Below are 23,486 nucleotides of genomic sequence, written 5' to 3'. Positions count from 1 at the left end.
GTCCTGAAGTTTTCATTTAATGTGCATTTTTAAATATTCACTTTCCTTTAATCAGTGTCTAAGAATGCATTGTTCTTGTCCAGGTGTCAAAATGTAACCATTTTAGAAAAAGAAAACAAATTGGCACAGACGTCAAAAAAACGTCTATTTATATTTCTGCATCTGATAAAGAGCCAGTTTAGGCTCAGATCATTAGTAATGCAACTTTAAAACTGAGCATAGATTTCTTTTTCAAGTCATACATCAATTATAAAGAACCATCAGACACAGAAACCTTTTCATTATCAAATCATCAGTCCTAGTCCTGAAGCAAAAGGCATCAAAGAACTAATAAACGGCTTGGGGTGAGAGGTCAGAAGCTTGAGGCCCCAGAAGGGAAGAGTTCCTGATGGATGGCGACGGCTTCTACCAACATCAGGCTGGATTTTCTTCTGGCAGGAACGTATGGACGGTTCTCTGAAGCAGGAAGCTCCACCTGTTCTCTTTTCTCCCCTCTCCCATTTAAATTAGACCCTTAGCGATGGTCACAAATGAAGCACAGATGACAAGTGCAACGGAACGCTCCGGACTTTATTCATAAATATCTTCTTTTCAGACTTCTGCTTTTCTCTTCTTCAGTAGATTTTTCAGGAAGAACTCACCTGTAAATAAACAGGCATGGGTTAAAATAATATTCTCTGACTGTTATGAATGAAACACCGTAAAAACGGTGGAACTTTGACTATAACGATGAGCTTTTTATTAAAATCATTCCTCGGTATTTAAACATTCAATGCAGAAACGGTGTCTCTGTTAGTCTTATTAATCAAACGACAAATTATTGTTCGTGGTAATTATTTTCACCAGGAGGCATGGCGATGCATCGCAAGCGTGACTTTTACACTTGTAAACTGTTACACTGAGTTCCGTGCGGATTATTAATCCTATTGGTGTATTGACACTTTCTTGAAAGACATTACTGCTGCAAAATGTTCAAATGTTGATTTTTAGAACAAACGAAGATACCTGGTAGTGTCAGATATTGGACAACAATGACAACAACAAGACCATGGGTATTGAGGTATCGGTACTGACTCCAAAAACACACTGCTCAATGAGAAACCCATTACAGAGGCAGATTCTCTGATAATTCTTGAAGCATTTATTTTTTCACACTAGTCTTCAGTCTGATTTTTATTTTTGTTTGAGAGAGAGAGGAATAGCTGCAATCTCTATCAAGTTAATACCAAATGGCTACTACTTTCTGTTAAAACAACCCTTCCCAATAAAAAGGCATGAAAATGGATGAGGAAATGTCATCTGCAAGAATGGGCTGGGGCAGCGTGACCAGGAATGCGCCGATACCACCAATGTTCAACATTCCACTCTAATGCATCCGTGGCAGCGTTATGCAGGGAGAAGAAGGTCAAGCTGCCAGCAACCTGACCGATCACTTTATAACAAACCAGAATCACGATCAACATGTCCTCCCACTGCACCTCAGAAACCGGTTCGGACCTGCACCATGCGGCCTGCGGCAGAAACCGTTTGCAGCACATGATGCGTGAATTACTGTTCTTGTGTTATTATTTTTTTTCTTGTGTGCCTTCCTGCTGGGTGGAGCTGCTAAACTGCTTTTCACAGTAAATGTTGGTGACAATGTTTATAGCAACAATAAAGGATTCTATTCTATGATAGGTCTGTATTAAAAGGATAAATCATCTGCGGTATGGTGAACTACAGGTCTGACAGCCTTGCACTGATTGTGTGACGACAGGGCAACATTCCTGTGTGTGTGCGGTTTCCAGAGGAGTTGGTAGAGTGGAAAGTCCTCCCCAGTCTGAGCAGCAACTCTGGTAAGCGCTGACTGAGGAGTGTGCCCCCACCTGGAGAGCTTCGTGGTGCTTAAAACATTTTTAGTTCGGGTTTTTTTTATGCCAGTGGGTTCTTCTCACTGATTAAATTAATCCCGTGTATGAATTATTATCGTTTTCGAAGTGTTTTTACTCGTCTTTAGGCACAAAAAAAAACTTTTGCAAAAAAAACAAAAACAATCCATATTTTTGTTTTTATACGAAAACTGAGTTACATTCAAAAAACAAGTTGATTTGCGGTTGTTGAAAAACCGCAACACTAACATAGTTATTGTAACCTATGAATTGTAGTATTCAGTAAACTTGTGTGCTTTGTCATAATTTCTTCCCAATATAAAATCAATACTAGGAAGAATTAGGGCAGCACAGTGGTGCTGTTTGTAGAGACGACGCCTCACAGCAAGAAAGTTCCAGTTTTGATTCCTTTCTGTGGATTTGATTCCTTTTTGTCTTTCATGTGGCCCCATGATGAGCTGGCGTCTTGTCCAGGGTGTACCCCGCCTCTCGCCCATTGACTGCTGTAAGTACTGTGATATACTCCAAGTAATATTGCCCACTCTAGTGGTTGATATGCAAACTACGCCATCAAAACTCATGCATTTCATTAATATCCCCTGTAGTGGCTTCTCTACATTAATGGGTTTTAAGATTGATAATAATTAATAATTGAAAGTTAATGAACAAAATATTTATTATTTTCATACCAAAAAATCTATCCCAAAAAATTTCAAATCACAACATATTTAAATTCTTTGAGTATTAAATGAAGTAACCGTTAAACCTGCTTTCCTACCTGCTTTGTAAGAAGAGCGCACCAGTGGCCCGCTGGCCGTGTACACAAAACCCATATCATTCCCCACTTTCTCCCAGTGGGCAAACCTCTCTGGAGTGATGTATTCTTCCACCTAAAACCAAAAACACATTTGCACTCATTTGATGATGATGAGAATGTTAGAGCAGTAAAAGTACAGTCAAACAATAGTATTACAGTACAAGTACAGTCAAACGTCCTGTCTAAGAGGAGCATTTAAAAAAAAGCCCTTGCGGTCTTGTTTCCGTTGAAAGTCCTTCATACATAATTCATCAACATGTAACAATATCAATAAAAATAAAAATAAATTACTCAATTGATGCAAAACAACAAATTAAAAAGACACATAATATGCACAACGTAGGTGGAGAAAAAAGGGTGGAATCGTGGAATGGGGGCAAGGTAAGGGGGAAAACTACATTTAGCATTTAGTTTTCTTATGGAGTGTTGAAAAAAAGTGTAGTACTCGTACCTTTAGGTGGCGTTTGGTGGGTTGCATGTACTGCCCCAGTGTTAGACAGTCCACTCCTGCCTCTCGTAGCTCTGCAACATCGCAACAACAGTGCGATCAGAAGATGGGTGCGCTTCACATTAAAGTACTGTATACGGTACATGTACATACCGGTCAAGGTGTCGAGTATCTGTTGGTTGGTCTCCCCTAATCCCAACATGATGGACGTCTTGGTGAGCAAGGTGGGTTTGACCTTTTTGGCATGCTTCAGAATGCTCAGAGACTGGTCAAAGTTCGCTCTAGGGTCACGCACATGCCTAGAAGTAACAGAATATATATGTATATATGTGTATATAGATATACACATATAAATACCAAATATATATACTCAGATTAACCTGATCATGTACTGCAAACAATAAGGACCACTCCTCAAATCTGGCATCTTTTTGCTTCTATTTCTACATTTCCTTTTGCATTTGCGAGAACAGTCTGGAAATGACTTTCTTGTTCCACCTGCAGGTCTCTGTGTTTGTGTCACTGTCCTCTCTGACTTCCGTCTTGTGAGCTTTGTGCAGCCATTCAGTTTTATACAAGTACATTAATAAAGACAAAAAGATAAATTATTTTTTATACCAGATATCTGAATTATAAATGTTTTGCACTCGATAAATAAAACAGCATCACGAGGCATATTTTCCAGTGTGAGCAGATTTTTGACTGACGAGTAAAATCAATAAAAGAGAAGGATTAAAATCTTAATCACAGAGATTAGACACTTAACGTTTAACTCTGAACATGTTATCATCTTGTCAAAATACAGAAATTACATTCAAAAGACACTTTTTACCATAATAAGAAGATATATGGCTGTCTGTACCTTTGTAACTCTCGCACCGTCTCCACATTGTGGGCATACACATCTAGCCCTGACAGGGCGATTTTCTCTACTGCTGCCAGGTCGCCACGAAAATCAGGGGTCAAACATTCAACCAAGATCTGACGGTCCCTTGATGCAGATGACAAAAGTGCAGATTTATTCATTTTGCTCTGACATTAAGATACTAAATCCACTTAAATCCAGAGAGAGTGTACGATCATACCTCTCCTTCAGGATGGAGACTGTTTTAGCAAAGTGCTCAGCCCCTCCATCAGCAACATCTGCAAAATAAAGGAACAAGTGGAATCAGAATGGAATTTCATTGTGTGTTTGCAGTGTAAAAAGTGTAAAAACATAATGACGATAAAAGATCATCTTAATCTTAAATCAGGACAGATTGAATCACTGGAATCTTTTTTCTTCTTCTCGGATTTGTGAACTATTCAATTTTGTTTAAATATTTTTTTTTAATGTATCTGTATGAAATTTTGTATTCTGTTAAAATATATGTACGTTTTGAATATGGTGTACGTTTTCCCGATTTATAAATTGTGTAATTAACTAGAAACCACAGAGAAACCAGAAACAACAGCATAGCCAAAAATTGAATGTAACAAAGCAGGTTAAGTTTATTTTTGGTCATGTTTTAGAGTCTGTTTCTCACATTACGTGTGTTCTTGAAGTTAGAAAACATTTATTCACGAATAACAGAAAGACAGAGGCATCTCCCTCTGTCAGATTATTCAGATTAGCCCATTGACACAACTGAGTACAGTGGAGTAGACAAATAGTAATTTATACTATGTACACAAATATCCCCACACAAATATCTGTATTATACTAATCCACAATAAAAACACATTTCATCACTTTATTCTTCTTGCTTGTGACTTACTTTTTTTCATTGAAAAAATTAATTACTAGCAACGTGTAAAGTCACACCTGGACGCATTTAGTTAGACAGACTGAATTAACAATCCATTACCGTCCCTGTCGACTGAGGTGAGAACCACATAGTCCAGCCCCCAGGCAGCAATCGCCTTGGCTGTGTTACACGGCTCATTTGGATCCAGAGGTGGGGGCTTCCGGGCGGTCTTCACAGAACAGAACCTGCATCCACGTGTACATGTGTCCCCCATCAGCTATACAAAGAGAGAGACAGGAAGAGAGACTGCACTTTGCTACACCTGTTTTGTAGATCTGGATAATTCATAAAGTCACGTGACTAAAAACCTTCTCTGTTGTTACTGATATGTGAAACTAATAGTACATTTACGAGGTAAAACGCTAAACGCATTGAATTGCCTCTAAGCTTTTGTGGTGAACCTACAGCGATGATATCGAGGTGCTTTTTTCTGTGTCCTTTTCTATCTGTGTTTGTGAATTCAGTTCCGCGACAGCGTCTCAGTGTTCCAGCAGACTTACCATGATAGTGGCCGTGGCTGTGGCATACTCTCCTCCCCCCCAGCATTCCCCGATGTTAGGGCACCTGGCCTCCTCGCACACCTGGGAAAAATTAAGACATACGCAGATAGACTGTTTAAAATGCCATGAATACGTGGATGGATGAAAGATATTACCATCTTGGTCTATGAATGAAGGAATCATCATCTGATCCGCTTGGAAGCATTTCGTCATAGAATAAAGATGATCTCTCGGAAAAACTTTTAAATAATGAGTAATTTATATAAGAAATTGGTGTCATAAGTCACCATTTATTGCAATAGATAAACATGTAAATAATAGATAAATTAAAGATTTAATTAGTTTAACAATTAGGGCGCTGTAAACTTATAGACAGACAACTACTCATGCACACACGCACAACTATGGACAATTTGGAGTAATCAATTCATCGAAAGTGTATGTTTTCTGCTACGGCTGCTGCCCCCCGCCAGTCGGATCTGGATAAGCAGAAGATGACACGTACGAGTACGTTTTTGGAGGTGGGAGGAAACTGGAGAACCCGGAGAAAACCCACGCAGACACGGTGAGAACATACAAACCCCGAACTGAAAGGAATCAAACCTGGAACCTTCTAGCTCTGATGCGACAGCGCTATCCACTGCGCCGCCGTGCCGCCCTTCTAGGGAGTTATGAATCAAATGTCATTGATATGGGGCAGCACGAGACGAAGACGAGACGATTGTCGGATGGATGGCTGTATATTTGCTTTGACTTGTCCTTTAACTCACCGTGTGGAGGTTGAGGTCTCTCAGTGTGTTCTTCAGCTTGTTGTAGTTTTTTCCGATGGGAATCTCTGTCTTCAGCCATGGAGGAAGTCGCAGCCTGTCACAAACACAACAGCAGCGCCATTCCACTACTGTACATGTGCAATAGTGGTCTCCTCTCCATGCAAAAACGAAAATGACCCTAAAAGCCATCTCAAAATTAAATAACCAGAATCCTTTTTTTGAAAGGATTCTAAAATATTGAATATCCATACAGCTCTGAAGCGGTTCCACTGAATAATTTGCTCACAAACGTCAATGAGCTGCAGTATATTGACTTTAGTTTAGCTCGTTTCAGAAAGGATTGGATGGGATTATGTGCATCTACCAGTTTTCCCTGCTCCCGACATTCACTCCAACCACTTCCGGTGCCTTTGATGCATCTTTTTCCTCGCCCTGTTTGCATGTCTGCTGTCTTACCTTTCTCCTTTCTCTCTCTTCAGGTTGCCTTTGTACTCTTCCCACTTGCCTTTCTCAGATAGTTCCCCTGAAATAAAATCCTGTAGATCAGGCCCGCCATCGCCGAGGAGTTCTTTCCTGTTCTGTCTTTCTGGGGAAGACTTGGTGACAGTTGACAGGCTGCTGGTATATCCCTATAAAACGAAGGACTGCGGGTTAGTTCAGGTTCTCCTCGACACTGACGAGTCTCTGCCAAAACAACTTACTATGATCAATGATCAATTACAAACACCCTGGCTGTCATTATGCTGAGTTCTGCGACGCATACGTAACATTGTTTGAAGGCCCGTGTCCGGACATACACATGAGCCTTTAGCTGATTCCACATACTATTTGTCGGTGGGAGAATACCCGAGCAGTGACTGTGGCTACTCACGTGTATAATGCATCTGGCACTCCGCCATAGATGGTTCGTTAGAACACGACCAGCTGCACAAGAACGTTGTTTGAGAAGCGCCATAATACTCGCCAGACTGTCATTGACAACAAACCTCTGTGATCGACTCTTTTGGTCTGGCGCTGCATTCACGTCCGCTACGGAGTAGGAGGAAAGGGTTGCTACTACAATAACAAACAAATAGCAAGTCAATTGTTCCTCTTAAACGCGAAATTAAAAACTAATATTCCATTCCGATGTAACTGTGACAGTGATTCTAGAATATTTCTTGATTTTATTTTATTTTTGCCACTCCTATATGTATTTAATCAAAGAAGAGAGACCAAATCGATTCTGACGTGTGTCCGTCATTGAGCTCGACAGTTGACTCGTCATGCCTGATGATGGCCTGTGCGTGCTCTACAACTGCGTCATGACGTACTTCCGTCCTCCTTTCCTCTGCTACCGGCGAGGTGAGCGTAGCTTGAAATTGCTTTGGAGTTTTCATCTAACTTCATCTGCGGCGATTTAACGTGTTTTTGTCGTCATTTTCAACCATCGGACGTGGAAAGTGTTATATATCACGACATAACGTGTATAGTTCCTGTTTCCTAAAGGTGTATAAGAAAACACGTTCGTTTTGCATTGGTTCCACCGTAGGTGGGATGACGCTGATATAGTGTCCGTGTTGAGGGCCGCAACCGGATGAACAAGATTATCAATATATATTTGTATGGTTTCATCGGCGGCTTATATCGATTATGTTAAACTGTATATTTTAGGCCACTAGTCCTGCGTTAGCATTACCGCTAATGCTAGTTGATATTCAGATAGTTCGATTTAAACCGGCTGTAGCGCTAGCTTTAAATGGTGAATCTGACACTTTTCTGAATGGATTTAAATATGTTTCAAAGTCTTAAATGTGCAATGTTTTATCATTCTGTAGAATGAAGACCATTCTCAGCAGTCAGACTGTCGACATCCCCGACAATGGTGAATATGCGCCTTCTCTGCAGTCCCCGCTGTCAATACGGAACTCATGACGGTGCGGCTGCTTAATCTTTCCCCTTCCCTTCCTTCCGTTCCGTGTGGTGGAGCAGTCGAGGTGCGGTTGAGGGGCCGGACGGTGACTGTCAAGGGACCCCGTGGGAAACTCGTCCGGGAGTTCAACCACATCAACCTGGAGCTCAGCCTTCTGGGAAAGAAACAGAAAAAGGTAAGGGAAACGTGTGTAGTATACACAGTCGTGTATCGCGGAGTATTTTGCTGAACATGGGTATTTATCTATTGTGGGATTCTGCGGTATTTATGTGTAACTGTTTAGATTTCCATTATTTTATTGATATAAGCATTTTCTAGCCTAAGAAACATGAAACCGTAAAAATATAGTAAAAAAAAAATAATTTAAACACTTATTGCAAGATATATTATTGTCCGAAACCTTCCTGCCATGGACCGGTCTCATGCCGGTTGAATTTTCTGTAGTTGGAAGCAGAAATATTCAGAAACTCTCAATGCAACAATTTCTTTTTAACAGTCGTCATAAGACCGTTCCAATCTGAAAACGGTTGAACCCTGTGAATAGTGTTCGTCGTAGGAGCACGCCATTGCTAATCGGGCGCCTGTGGACACTGCAAACCTTCATAGGATGATTTGAGTAGTATCGTCCCGTGTCTTTTCTGTTAAGGCTCAAAGTGTTTGGGATCTGAGCTGTTGTGATGTCTTTCTCAGCTGCGCGTGGACAAATGGTGGGGAAACAGGAAGGAGCTGGCCACGGTCCGCACCATCTGTAGTCACGTCCAGAACATGATCAAGGGAGTCACTTTGGTAAGACACTGCTAGAAGCTCTGCGTCCATCCTCCATGGTGGGAACTGTTTACAGTTGGTCCTCGCTTACCAACGACTCAGAGTTACGACGGGCTTTCCGAAATTAAAAAGTGTGTTCGGCGACAAGGTATTGCTGTTACGAGGAGTGGAATGCACTGGCTGCGGAGTTGTGAGTACAGCAATACCTTGACATGCGAGTATAATTCGTTCCTGGGCCGAGCTCGTAACTCAAATCACACAATGTCAAATCCGTTTTTCCCATATAAAATAACTGAAAACCGTTCGGGTCGTCTAAAAACACCAAAATCAGCACCAATAACGATGGAAAATGAGTTTTAATTGCTATAGATACACACACAGATATATACAGTATTATTTCAATATTATATGTGGTTTAATGAGTTTCACCTTCAAGACAGACGGTGGCGGTAAGCAGGAGTATGTAGAGGAATAATTGTACATTTACACGTACACTTACATAAACCTAAGCATAGTTGTGTCTTTGGAAGGCTTTGTGTTCTTGACAGCATCCTTCTGTTTGAGGATTGTACATATCTATGTACTCCACTCGTACTGGTGTGCCAGGTCATTTATGCGGACCCCACAGTCGTGCTGTAGATAATTTCTTTCAGGAGAGAGTACGGAAGGTGCTGAATTCCTGAACTGAAGGAGTGAAACGCGTTCGGCCATTTAGTGTCAGCAGCCGGAAGTTACTCGTATCTTAAAGGAAAATATTGCTCTCCGGTTTACTCGTGTCTCGGAACACTTGTATGTCGAGGTATTAATGTACGTGCATGCGTACATGGGGTCGTTGATTTAACACCACAATCGCTGCAGAGGGTTTTGTTGTAAGCCGGTCTGGTCGTATGTCGGCCCATGTACAATGACCGTAAGTATATTATGATGTCATGATTCTGTAAATGTGGAGTAGAAAGAGACAATTTCCTCTCGGTAGACATCGTGGGTGAGACGGCAGAAACTTCTAAACTCGATTTGCCCGCTCGCTTTCCAGTATGTCGTAAAAACACGTGGTAAACGGATAAAAAATCAACAGGTGTTTGGTTTAGCGAGGAAACCTTTTAGTGACAGACCCATCATGCTGTCAGGAATGTAACTCTGGCGTTGTCGGCTCCAGCTGTATTTGCTCGTCGTGATTTCTCTTGTGTGGCTCGACGGCGATGCAGCTGCTCAGTGTTGGTATTCACGGTGTTTGATGTCTGTGTGGCTGCAGGGCTTCCGGTACAAAATGCGTTCGGTCTACGCCCATTTCCCCATCAACGTGGTCATTCAGGAAACTGGAACTTTGGTGGAGATCAGGAACTTCCTGGGAGAGAAGTACATCCGGCGTGTTCGGATGAGGGCTGGTGAGTTTATAAGTTCTGGATCTATTTTAGTTATGAGAAACTGAAACGGAATCAGAAACCGATCAGAAGCTTGTGATTTAAAATATGTGACAGTAAATTTGAGGTTTGTTAATTGTGGATATTCAGATCTGAATACAGTAATGCCTTGACATGTACAAGTAGAGTATAATTTGTTCCTGGACCGAGCTCGTAACTCAAATCACTCGTATGTCTAATACATTCTTTGATATAAAATAACTGAAAACAATTTAATCCGTTCCAGTCGTCTAAAAACAACCAAATCGGCACTAATAACAACGAAGAAAAAACGTTTTACTTTCTATGTAGATGCACACAATGATATAAAGTATTACTGTAACATAAAACAGCAATACTTCCTTCGTAATGTAATGCGTCCCTCTGTTTGAGGATCGTACATATCGATGCTGTTTTCCGCTCTTACTTCTTCCGGCTTGTCAACAGCAAATCAACGCACCGGGTTTCATTATTAATTAATGCCAATTCTCCGTTGCGAACTTTAGTGCCACAACTTTTAAAATTCTAGTACAATGGCGCACTTTTTTTCCAGTTTAAAACCAAAACTGACACATCATTCACTTTTTATATCCGTGTCTGCAGCCAGTAAAGTATCCCTCCTAGATCATGGTAGCTAATCCAATATCGTGAGTTTTGACCTTCAGTGCTTTTTCCTTAAGTCCCACCAAAGTGAAATCTGTTTTTACTCCCAACTGTATTTGATTTGAGGATGTGTGATAGTTATTTGTATTCATTGTGAATCGTAAACATGATTTATTTATTTTTCCTTCTGTCTCAGGTGTGAATTGTTCAGTCTCTGCTGCCCAGAAGGATGAGCTGATCTTGGAGGGTAACGACATCGAGCTGGTGTCTAACTCAGGTAAACCATTCAGTGTTATTAGACTGTTGGTCATTCTCTAGGGCGGGGCTTCCTGATGGGAACGCTCAGACATCAGGGATTCTTGGTGAAGTGATGATTGGATTCTAGTACATTTGCATTTGGGTCAGTGGGAAAGTCCTCGGGAGAAGAAGCGCCTGATTCTGGCAGAGCCTCTCCAACCAGACGCACTCGGTTTGAGGCTCTTAGTTTGGAACGGCGCTCGCTCTCGGTGCGAGTCATCGTCTCGCCTCTCATCCAGCCTGTCGTATAATTGATCGCGTGCGATGCGACCGGTTGCTCATCATCACAACCTCTCTGTTCCAGCTGCGTTGATCCAACAGGCCACCACAGTCAAAAATAAGGATATCAGAAAGTTCTTGGATGGTATTTACGTGTCTGAGAAGGGAACAGTCTTGGATCGGGATCAGTAAAAAGTCTGTCCGCACCTGGAGGTAAGACGACATTGTTTTTACGTTTACATTATCTAAGTGCTAATACTTTGTCCATTATCACTTAGCCTCTATATTTCCTCCATGTTTTATATAAAAACCTAATAGTATCCCACATTTAAAAACATTTACTTAGAGAATTACACTCGAATTAACAAATAAGAGTAGCATGCAAGTTCTCTTAGTTAGTCATCAATTGCAGCTTCCTTAATATTTTTGACATCTTCGTCCTTGTGTTTGGTTGTTGGTTTCGGGTTAGGACTGAAATAACATCATTACCTTGTAGTTCAAGAAATTTCAGCTCAGTGAGCTTCTGGATTTTCATTATGGACCACGGGAATGAGCTCAGTAAGGTTCCACAAAATGTTTGGTCCAGCCAGTTCCAAATTGTGCTTAAACTTAAATTTAAGATCTGAAGCGAATCCTAAACTCAGCATTTATCTAAAATTCGATGTGCTCAGTTGTGTTTCATGTTTTAACAAAGTTTTGCCTTCACACTGTCTTCTCTTTTTCAGTGGCCTCATTCCAACTGGCCGCCTTGTTCAGAAAGGACATACAGAAGTTTGCTGATGGCATTTTTTTGTCAACAAAAAGATCACTATGTTCAATATGTCTCCTGATTACCAATAAACTACCAATTGTTCCAACTACATTGTTGTCTTTCTGCGCTTTGCCCCTGGGTAGAATGAGTTCAGAAATGCTGAGAGAGCAGGCGAGCGAGACGCCCATCAGCAATTTATACACAGACTACGTCTGCCACCCTTTTCCAAGTAAGATGCATGATAAATGAATCAGTGAGCATCAACCGTCCGCACCTCGCCTCTCATCCAGCCTGGATGAGAGGCTGTGACTACAGAACCAGGCCCAGCTCAGATCCTTTGGAATGTCTGCGGGAGCCTTTCAGAGCTGGCGGGGTGCACCCCGAATGATTCTCCAGCACATCGTGGGGTCGCACAGACGGCCTCGCACCCACGGACAATTTGGAGCGATCGGCTAAATGGCATGTTTTTGGAGGTGGGAAGGAACTGGAGAAACACACGGACACGGGGAGAGCGTAAACTCCCCATGGATAGGAATCGAACCCGGAACCTTGCGGGATGACAGCACTACCCACTAAGGCCCCGTGCCACCTAATGTAAAATGAGATCACCATTAATTGTGAGAAAATGTAAAGAGCATGTTTTATTTATCTTAACAGTGCAGCAGAACTATGTACTGAGAGATTATTCTGAGACTGAAAATGTCAGACTCCAGCACCTTTCAGGGGTCACCACAGCAAATCAACCTCCACTTCACCCTGTCCTTTACATCGCCCTCCCCAACACCAGCCACTCGTGTTGCTGCCCCCCCCACCCTAATGTGAGCTGTAACATCGAGCTACTCCGGGGTGGATGGTTGTAGTTTCTGGGGACAGATTTTAGATTGTATGTTAATCTTCCTCGTCTGTTCAGAGAGGAGGGAGATTGAAATAATAATAATGGCTTTGTCTCAGTCTTCACTGGCTCAAACCTGGACATTACTGTCCTCAAAGGAGTGAAGTTATGGGACGTCAGGGTTCCAGTGACCCATAACCTGTTCTGCAGTGGGTGATGGAATCAAAAGAAGATGCTGGTCGGGCTTCTTGAGTCCTGATTTTTTTCCCAGGTGTCATCCACTTACCTGAACCAATGGCTGGGTGCGGGTTTCCATCTGTTCCATATAAAATCTCCATTTGTTCATTCCATTGAACAATATATAAATGTATTAATATTGAATATTAATTAATTAAATAAATAGAAATAACATTTTTTTCTATTATTTTATTTCTCGGAGAGCAAAGTGTTTTTTTCAGAGACAAAAGTTTTTTATTTATTTAATTTTTCAGATTAAAGGGGTTTTTTTTAGAGACAAACAGGATGTCAACAAACGACTCGGCTCTGCGTCATCTCCAAGCGACAACTCCAAGCTTCGCGCCAAGCCGTGGAAGGATTTCAAGATACTTTTTTTGAGCACTACCCTGCGCTAAAATGGTACGTTACAAGATCCAAATATTCATTCGATCTTTCGAGGGAAAGTGGTTTAATAAGGGGAAACTGTTTCATCTGTCCTGTTGAATCGTCGCGCTGCTGTTGAAACTTCAAGTGCGTACTGCTAGCTGTAGCTAAAGGAAACTCTTTTATTGGTTAAAATTAGCAAGAAACACGAACAACTTCGGATTTATTATCGTGTTCAGATGTGACATCTGCGTGCTGATTTGTTAATGACGTTTCAAACCTGCATGACACTCAATGTTCCAAAGTGAAATGTCCAAACTGTTGGGCGTCTTCTCTCTATAAGGTTACTTTGGATAAGCGGCGTTGCGCCAGTTTTGATCAATAACCAAACAGTTTATTCCACGAAGAACTGTCCTAATTAGGCTAATGAACGCTGAATGTTTGCCTTCAGGACATCAGGCGGTTCTTCCAACCGACTTCAGCTAAATCTGCGGTGCAGAAACCAGCATCAAAAGGAGACATCAAACCAGAGAAGAAGATGAATCCTCTTTCTTCAGACGAGGAAGTTAAGAAGAAGAAGAAAGGGACCAGGGTAAGGAAGTCTGCTTTGTTGTTGAGATTCTTCTGTTCTCTCTTTTGGGGTTTTATTTTGATTCGTTTTCTTCAGGTCAAAAGCAACCCCGAGGAGAAATCCAAGGTCGGTGACAAAAAACGAAAGAAGCATCGAGTCATAGATTCAGGTATCCATGTTCTTTATGCTTTCTTGGACCATGAGCAGTGATTATAATTAGCCCGAGGCTAATCATAAGTGGCACGTGTTATTCTATTTGAGTAACAGAAACATGTTTAAAACAAGTCAGTAATCCAGAAACGTGTTACTTTAAACCAGGCTTTCAGAATTTTATTTTATTTTTTCAAGAAAAATGCGATGAATATTGTTTCGTAATAAAAGGCACTTACCTCTGGGGACCTTTTCTTCCATGTTTTCTTCACGGCACGTCTTTTTCTGCCTCGTCAGACTCTGATGAAGACGTATTAGCACGGAAGTCAAAGAAATCCCCCCAAGAAAAATCAAAGATGAGCAAGACTGAGCAACCTTCCAAAAAAGATCCTGTGCAATACATCTCTGAAACAGGTAATAGGACAGAGCAGATGTGCGCCTTTGCCTAGCCATTTTGAAATGAATACACCTGTGCTAATCTTTCTGTTTTTGCCATTCAAGTTGCAGCTGTTGTGTGATTTGTCATTGCTTTATTTAATTGTAAGCACTTAACCTTTTCTGAGAATTTTAATTCATTGTTTTGAAGGAGTAATATTTTTCCGGGGATTTCCTGGATATTATGTTTTGATAAGATCTTCATCTTCTTTTTTTCAGACTCAGACAGTGACACTTTTCAGTCTTTGAAGAATGTCTCCAAGCTTAAGCAGAATGATACGGCAAGACAATCAAAGTCAGACGTTAAGGGCACTCGTGGAGCAAGAAAGACATTGACGTCTCCTGGAAAATCGTCCTCCACACAGAATAAAAGTACAGCAAAATCTCCTGTGACCCCAAAGACAGCCCCTCCTCCACTCAAAAAGACCCCCACCTCCGTACTCGAATACTTTGGCAGTGCAGCCATTCAGCGCTCTGATAAGAAGCTCGTAGCCAGCACCAAGCGAAAGGCTGTAAGTTGTGGTGGATTTCTATTGTTCCCTGCTTTTCAACTTTGCTACTTTCCTCATTCACGCCTGTCAAATCAAGGGACTCTTAAACCACTAAAACCTTCACTGAACATTTTCTCCAGTGTCATTACAAAATCATCTAAAGATGGAAATTAGCCATTGACTATAATCTTACATATTTACATGTAAACGTTCATCAATATGTATTGTTCCTGTTTAAATAAACTCAAACTCAACCTTTCTGTTAAATTTACCAAAAGATTCTCTTCTCTGCAGCCAACGGAGGACACGGATGATCTGATTAGTGATGAACAAATTGCCAGAACTCTGCAGATGGATGAGGACATGGAGGTAGATATTTGTGTTCTTTGCACTAGTTATTAAACGGTGGTTGATTAGTCAACTGGGAGAAAATTGTACAAATACTTGACTGATATTGGTAGACTTTTCTTTTTTTTTTAATCGACATTTTATAACATTTTATTAAACAAAATCATTTAACTCTCCTTTTTATACTTTACCTTCTTCATTAATCATTAGTCAGTTAGATAAAATATGCGGTTTCGCCATGTCACATTGGATATTGGGAAATCACAATGGCCACTTTGTTTGTGACAAAATGATGAATCTATCAAATAATCAGCTTCATCAAATGTGAGGTTAGTGTGTCGTACCTACGTCGCCATGACTACATGCAGGAATGTAAGGTGTAATAAAAAGCATTACAAATGTGATTGAAAGTGTCCTTAAATATTTTAATGTATAAATCAAAGGGGAAATTCAGAATATGTTACAAAATCTTTAAACCCTTAACACTGATTCTATTCAGTTAACAATTGAGCTTTTTCCATGTCATCTCTCTTCTCTCAGCTAGAAAAGCAGGTTCATGAGAACGAGGAGTTTGCCAGAACACTGGCGATGCTGGATAAGGAGCCTCAAGCAAAGAAGGTGATTAAAAAGCCACAACATAAAGGCGCATTTACTTTTGTCGTTAAGGGTAATGCAAATGTTGCAAATGTTCTTGTGTCTTTATCCAGGCTCGTAAAGGCTCAGACGATAAAGCAGTCCCTGCCACAACTCCCAAAAAGAGCTCCTCTAAGAACAGTCAAAGGGGCAGCGCGTCGGATGATGTGATGCCTCAGTCTCCTAAAAAGAACGCCGTCCAGGTCAAAACCAGCGCCAAACTGGCTCTGATGAAGAAGAGTGCTGAGGAGGGAGATGAAGGTCTGAAGATGAAAGCATCAGCTTTGCTCGCAAAAACAAAAATCTCTCCCAAAAAGGAGCCACTTGCCTCGTCGAGCTCAGATGCGAAGGTCACACCCAAAACGAGAATGACGCCCATCACAGTTCGAACTTCTCCCAGGAAACCAGAGGTGAACAGAGCAGATGGCTTTCTGTCAATTAAAATGCATTCTAAAAATGGCGAGTCGGTGTATCTATCCCTGAATGAAAACTGAAAGACACAGTGTGCACAGCTTAACTCTTTAAAAACGAATCCAATCATCTTCTCTCTGTCTCAGAGCACAAGTCCCGATGATGCACCGAAGACGTTCAATACATCAGCCTACAGGAACTACCTCAGCAGAGATGGGCCCCGAGCTCTGGGCTCCAAGGAAATTCCACAGGTTGCACAGAGAACAGCCATCCTTCAGCTGACCGCTTTCTTGTTCTGGACATCACTGATCATTTTGGGGGGGTTTTCGTGTCTTTTCCAGGGTGCAGAGAATTGTCTGGAGGGCTTTGTGTTTGTTGTGACCGGAGTCCTGGAGTCAATGGAAAGGGATGAAGCCAAGTCCCTGATCGAGCGCTACGGAGGCAAACTGACGAGCAGCATCAGCAAGAAGACCAGCTACCTGGTGCAGGGCAGAGATAGCGGAGTGTCAAAGCTAGAAAAGGTGACCAATCTAATTCAAATCTTCATCTGACGGTGATATCAGTCACGCTGGTGTGGGTTGTCCCAAACGATCTGTGGATCCTCTCTTGATGCGGCTGTTTTTTGCGGTGGGTTCTGTATTCATATGCTTTTATAACTTGCTTTTTTTACGGCATACCCTATAGCAGTGGTTCCACCTGAGTACCACCTGAGTAAATACTCAGTACAAGTACCACCTAATGACCAACATTAACGTAAAGTAGCGTTGTAGGCCAAAGTCTTCATGAACAGCAAGCTGAAAGTTTTATTTAACAAGTTTGTTTCATATTTTTTGGCCGCTGTAACAATCATAGACAGATGGAACGGGGTGCTTAAAATCTGAAAATAATAAATCAATTAAAATGCACTGCATATGAAAATTAAGTAAACATTGTAGTAAAAAAAGAAATTCAACCTTGTTTGAAAATGCACTTAAAGGTCCCATTTGATGGAACACTCACTTTTCCCATGTTTCTACACTATTATGGTGATTTTGGGTCCTTATCAACCCAAAAAACAGCAAAATAAACCATCCAGTCAATCCTGCGTAGTTTGGGTAGGTCTGTAATCACCTCCTGGAACGTGTCTGGGAGAAATTCCTCTCGGCTTGACGTCGAGCCGGGCAACGTGCACAAGATTTGCGTCCCTGTGTCTGCGCTCTCTTCACCGTCATGGTGCCGTCATTTTCATGCAACGTCCGTCGTCTCATCCAGCTGTATGGCAAAATACAGACTTTTTTAATACCTTCAATCAGTGTGTTTTTAACATCGTTGGCCACCGTCCTCTTCGGTTCTTATTATCTCCCGTTCCACGTCTGCTTTTACCGAGTCAAGCCACGACAATAGTTTCGTCGTACGATTCATTTTTAAAGTTCTTGCTTTCAAGGTAATTAAACAGCCCGGCTACGAACGGCGTCGGTGGGAATGTTACGTATGAAGTTTTCCTGCAGCTTCAGTCACGTATTAGAGACCAGCTTGTGGCTTTATATTTCCTCAGTGCTACGTCTTCCGTACATTTTGCTTCTATCTCAAATGCATTATGTTCTTTTTGTACACGTAACTCGACACTCAGGCGCAGAGTTTCGGCACCAAGATCCTGGATGAGGATGGTCTGTTGGCGCTAATCAGGACAAAACCAGGAAAGAAGTCCAAATATGTGATTGCTGCGGAGGCTGAGGTTGGCGTTTTGCTTTAATGGTGATATTTGTGAGGTCATTTATTGCGTTGGGCTCATTTGAAGTCAGACTGTTTTTTTTTTTTTTTTTTAGAGCAAAGCCTCAAAGACGAGGGCTCCCCCCAGTAAGACCTCAAAGAGCACTCCCAAATCTCAGAAGGTCTCTCCCTCCAAGGGTAACTCGACATCTCCGCACACCCCCAGTCCATCAAAGACTGGCTTGGTGCAAGGCCATGCTGTCAAGTCCAAAGGCGTCGGCACGCCACCTGGGAGAGGCTCGGGTCACACAGCCAGGAGAGAACTGGGACTTTCTTCATCTTTGTCGTCGTCATCGACTGGAGAAGCTGGCAGTCTGCTGTGGGTTGACAAGTACCGGCCACTTTCTCTGAAGGCCGTTATTGGCCAGCAGGGAGATCAGAGCTGTGCTAACAAGCTATTACGTTGGCTGCAGAGCTGGTACAGACACCATGGCGGGAATGCTTCTAAGCCAGCAGGTATCAGGAGGTCGAGCTGAGACGGTGGAGCGATGAGAGCTGCTTCCGTCTCTAAAGGGTGCGTGATTTGTCCCGTTTCTCTCTGGCAGCTGCGCGGTTTGGTAAGTTCGGAGGAGGGAAGGACGATGGAGCAGGATGCAAAGCTGCTCTGCTCTCTGGACCTCCGGGGGTCGGGAAGACCACGACAGCTGCCCTGGTCTGTGAGGTCAGTGTGAGCAACAGACGCGTCTTTGGGTATTTTTGTTTTGTATGTTTTCCCATGTTCAGTGTGTTATTTTAAAGGGGACATATTATGAAACACTCACTTTTCCCATGTTTCTACACTATTATGGTGATTTTGGGTCCTTGTTATCTCAAAAACAGCTAAATAAACCATCCAGCCAATCCTTCGTAGTTTGGGTCGTTCTGCAATCAATGCTCAACGCTCGCAATGAACGTACTTTTGCTTCCGGGTTTAGAGCGTTTTTGACGGGGCTGTTTGAGACAGAAGTGACGGACGCTGTCCTGCAGCATCTGTTTGATGTTTTTACCAAAGACTGGCACAGATATTTCATCTTGAGTGTTTGGGAACTGCATTAACTTGTGGAGAAAGGGTCACCTTTTTAAATATTCTTACACCCATGATCTCAAGCTGGTTTATGCTTGTGTGCCGGCCCCCAGGAATTGGGCTTCAGCTACGTGGAGATGAATGCCAGCTGCACTCGCAGCAAAAAGAACCTGAAGGAAGTCGTTGCGGAATCCCTTAACAACACCAGCATTGAGAATTTCTACAAAGGTGAACCTTTTTTTAGTTTTTGTTTTGTCATGGAATCTTTTTATATGTTTTACTTGACACCAGCATAAATTGTTGATGCACTTTGCTTCTTGATAGGAAAATCAGCAGAAGATTTTAACGAAGTAAATCCAGACGAGCTCACAGAGCAAAGAAATCTGTCTTTTTGCTGCACATTGTCGTTTCATTGCATGTGAAGCAGCGTGCTGATGTTTTCTCAAGGTTTTCATACTATTCTCACAGGAATTGAAAAATAAATCTGACTGTCGGTCGTGTTTTGTAGGCACGTCTCAGACTGTGAGCAGTAAGCATATCTTGATCATGGATGAGGTTGATGGCATGGCGGGCAACGAGGACCGTGGAGGAATCCAGGTAGAGCAAACGAATGTCCTCAATTCAATTTCATTTATGTAGCGCCAGATCGTGTTTTTAAATCATGTTGTATCCTTGAAACAACTTAACTATGTTGACCTCGGAGCGATTCCCTCCTGTAGGAGATGATTGGCCTGATCAAAAATTCAAAGATTCCCATCATCTGCATGTGCAACGACCGTAACCACATGAAAATCAGGTCGCTGGCCAACTACTGCTATGATCTCCGGTTCCAGAGGCCGCGAGTGGAACAGATCAAGGTACCGACACACGCCTGCGTTCTGGCATTCGACTAAAATTAAACACTAACAACTTCAGAATACATCAAACGTGGAGTTCTCGAATGAATTCAGCTACTACCGGTACATGTAGAGTAAGTCTTTAGATGTTTATGGAAACGTGATATTGCTCAATCTGTTTCCTTTTTCAGGGCGCTATAATGTCCATCGCTTTCAAGGAGGGAATCAGGATCCCGCCCCCGGCCGTTAATGAAATGATCCTAGCTGCCAATCAGGATATCCGACAGGTAATTCAACTCGATGTGTTTTTTTGGGGGGAGCTGATTCCACAGCAAAGCAGCTTGATACCTGAAAACTGCCCAAAATCCTTTCATAATGAAGTTCCGTTTGAACTCGCCACACTCAGTCTCTGCTCTCCTTCCACTCTGGCTGTTTTCCCATTAGGTGATCCACAATCTGAGTATGTGGTCAGCCAAAGACAGGGCCATGTCTTACGACCAGTGTAAGACCGACGCAGCCAAAGCCCGCAAGGACATGAAGATGGGGCCCTTTGATGTTTGTAGAAAGGTGTTTGCATCAGGGGAGGAGACCGCCCACATGAGCCTCATCGACAAATCCGATCTGTTCTTCCATGACTACTCTCTCGCACCGCTCTTTGTTCAAGAGAATTACCCTCATGTACGACCGCAAGCCGCTGGGTAAGAGGTGCTTCCAGTCTTTATCTAGTACCGGTAGCTCGTCTCTTCCTTCGTTTATTGCTGTTACAGACAGAAAAACGCCTTTAAACTTCTGCTTTCTTACAGAGGTAATATGAAGTCTCACCTCGTTCTGCTCAGCAAGGCAGCCGACTCCATCTCTGAGGGAGACCTGGTGGACAGACGGATCCGCTCTGGGCAGAACTGGTCGCTCCTACCGACACAGGTAACAGACTCACACAAACGGGAACACAATAAAGGAGGGTTTGTCTTTGTGTGTCTACATTCGCCTCGTCAAACAACAAAAGGTCTCAGATGTGGCTCCTTTTTTTCAATATAACATATCCTCATATTTATTTGCGACTGTTTTCTGGCCGTAATTTTTATTTAGCTGTTTCATGACAAACACTGACATTAATACTTAAACTAGAAAAGCACTCAGAGAGCTCAGACCTCCGCCGAGCATCTCATTCCCCTCCTAATTAGGTTTACACCGTCCACATGGTGATCTGGATCATCACCAAAACGTTCTAAATTGGTCTTGGTATCTTTATGCACCAACCATGAAAAGCAAAAGTGAATCAGTTTGTGTATTTTTTACTGATTTTTGAATCTGTAAATGTTAAAATGAAATATTTTTCTCTGACTCCATTCTGGTTCTGATCCAGTTCTGATAATCGACTGATATATTGAGGAACAAGTTTTGAAGCTTTTGACTGCAATGTTAACGAAAATGTCAACGTGATCCAGAATCCGGGATCTCTTCTGAATCATCACCAACATTTAATCATCTCTTCCTGATAACATTCCCAACATTTCCTGAACATTTCATCGAGGCCCATCCAGAACCTTTTGAGTTATCTTGCTAACGGACGGACGCCGGCGGTGGTAATAACATATTTACTGTTAATAACATTAACTCCAGTAAATGCACTGATGTTGAATCCCAAGCAGGTAATTTCAGTGAGCCAGTGCCTTTAAACACACACACACACACAAACACACACACTGATGTGCTGCCCTTTTTGCGTGCTTGCAGGCCATTTACGCCAGCGTGCTTCCAGGCGAGCTCATGAAGGGCTACATGAATCAGTTTCCCACCTTTCCCAGCTGGCTGGGCAAGAATTCCTCCGCAAGTAAACATTCCCGCGTCCTCCAGGAGCTGGCCTCGCACATGAGCTTAAAGTGAGCAGATCTTCACGCTGCGTGTGAACTGGTTAGAAACGTATAGAATCACACACAGGTGTGTGTTTGGGCTCCTGCAGGACACTGAGCAGTCGACAGGCGGTGAACCTGGACTACCTGCACTACCTGCAGCAGCTGCTGCTGAGCCCGCTGCAGCGGCACGGAGCAGACGGCGCCGGGGAAGCCGTGCAGCTGCTGGACGACTACCAGCTCCTCAGGGAGGACGTGGACAGCATCATGGAGATTGGCATCTGGGGAGGAAAGCCCGACCCGTACTCCAAACTGGACTCCAAGGTCAGCGGGGGGCGGGAGGGTTTTGGAGATTGTGGTTTCACTGAATCGACACGACTCCTTCCTCCAGTGACGATTGTTTGGTCTCCTCCCAGGTGAAATCGGCATTTACGCGGACCTACAACAAAGAAGCTCACCTGATGCCGTACTCCCTGCAAGCGGTAAAGAAGGGTCGCGGTGGTGGCGGCGGCGTGGAGCCGGCGTTGGGAGGCGAGGACGTGGACGACATGCGAGAGTCCGAGGAGGAGACTGAGGGCTTCAAAACGGATGCCATGATCAAAGTAAGAGTATCCAGAATGGGACGGGAATGTGCGATTCCATTTGATGCTATGAAAATTTGTTATTTTCATCTTTTGTTTTGTTCCTTCCTGCAGCAAAAGAAGGTTCGAGCCACCAAGCAGTCAAATAAAGAGAAGACGGACGCTTTTGGAAAGGGCAAAGGGAAAGGTGCGGGCAAGGGGAAGGCAAAGAAATAAAAAAATGGCCAAAAGAGGAAAACTATCCCCCTCTTTCCACCCAAACCAGTTCTTTCAGCTTCCTCTGCATCTTCAAGGATCATTCAGCGAACATAAAACATTGAAACTGATCTTAACCTCTGCATTCAACTCATCTGCCCCACAACCAAATACTTTACTGGAGTACCACATGGCTCAGATTTGTATTTCTTCTTTTTAACTTACTGTGTCTTAGTCAGAGCTCTCCTCAACTAATGATGCAAATATTCATACGACCTGCTATCATGTCTATAGAGCTGCATTCATTCCTTCATCAGTGTATGAGCCAGGTGTCGAGGCTGTAAATAATGGGATGTACAGGAGTGTGAAAGTCACCTTTTGCTAAGACTACAATGGAAAAATGCTTCAGTGCTAAAGGTTTGTGCTTTTTGTGCCTGTAAATTGCAAATTTGTAAAACATCTAGCGGACATTAAAATAGAAATGTCACCGAGGAGTGTGGATTTGTTTTTGATTTGGATCGACTCCAGCAGACTTGTGACCCACTATGTGGCTGAAGACTAGATGATGATCCAGTCTTCAAGAAGATGAATGAATAATGTAAATGTCATTTTGTTTTAACGTTATATTCCATCTAAATTTAAAAGTTGTTCTTAAGACATCCAT

General features: G+C 42.5%; 3 protein-coding genes across 3 annotated transcripts; 2 read left to right on the top strand and 1 right to left on the bottom strand.

Annotated features, from left to right (window-relative positions):
• Window positions 1–6: 6 nt before the first annotated feature.
• lias (lipoic acid synthetase) lies at window positions 7–7,175 on the bottom strand. The gene is made up of 11 exons (XM_068750665.1): window positions 7,062–7,175; window positions 6,647–6,819; window positions 6,191–6,284; window positions 5,421–5,501; window positions 4,981–5,137; window positions 4,219–4,276; window positions 3,996–4,124; window positions 3,287–3,432; window positions 3,137–3,207; window positions 2,647–2,758; window positions 7–641 (listed from the first exon to the last, which is right to left on the bottom strand). Exons 1-11 carry the CDS (start codon window positions 7,143–7,145, stop codon window positions 592–594), a joined length of 1,155 nt encoding a protein of 384 aa, XP_068606766.1. The 5' UTR covers window positions 7,146–7,175; the 3' UTR covers window positions 7–591.
• A 339-nt stretch (window positions 7,176–7,514) lies between these two features.
• Window positions 7,515–12,246, top strand: rpl9 (ribosomal protein L9). Its single transcript, XM_068750838.1, has 8 exons — window positions 7,515–7,534; window positions 8,008–8,054; window positions 8,162–8,277; window positions 8,793–8,888; window positions 10,120–10,252; window positions 11,067–11,147; window positions 11,472–11,599; window positions 12,112–12,246. Exons 2-7 carry the CDS (start codon window positions 8,009–8,011, stop codon window positions 11,576–11,578), a joined length of 579 nt encoding a protein of 192 aa, XP_068606939.1. The 5' UTR covers window positions 7,515–7,534; window position 8,008; the 3' UTR covers window positions 11,579–11,599; window positions 12,112–12,246.
• Window positions 12,247–12,281: 35 nt separating this feature from the next.
• On the top strand, window positions 12,282–23,313 carry rfc1 (replication factor C (activator 1) 1). The gene is made up of 24 exons (XM_068750968.1): window positions 12,282–12,366; window positions 12,428–12,510; window positions 14,021–14,161; window positions 14,237–14,309; window positions 14,588–14,704; window positions 14,945–15,237; window positions 15,511–15,585; window positions 16,105–16,182; window positions 16,272–16,602; window positions 16,744–16,859; window positions 16,950–17,129; window positions 18,218–18,322; window positions 18,414–18,813; window positions 18,903–19,018; window positions 19,474–19,588; window positions 19,869–19,957; window positions 20,080–20,217; window positions 20,388–20,483; window positions 20,641–20,894; window positions 21,000–21,117; window positions 21,931–22,076; window positions 22,157–22,370; window positions 22,463–22,648; window positions 22,742–23,313. Exons 1-24 carry the CDS (start codon window positions 12,282–12,284, stop codon window positions 22,841–22,843), a joined length of 3,651 nt encoding a protein of 1,216 aa, XP_068607069.1. The 3' UTR covers window positions 22,844–23,313.
• Window positions 23,314–23,486: the final 173 nt, after the last annotated feature.

Source organism: Brachionichthys hirsutus, chromosome 17, assembly GCF_040956055.1.
Source record: "Brachionichthys hirsutus isolate HB-005 chromosome 17, CSIRO-AGI_Bhir_v1, whole genome shotgun sequence".
NCBI lineage: Eukaryota > Metazoa > Chordata > Actinopteri > Lophiiformes > Brachionichthyidae > Brachionichthys > Brachionichthys hirsutus.
This window is presented reverse-complemented; position numbering and strand designations above follow the sequence as displayed.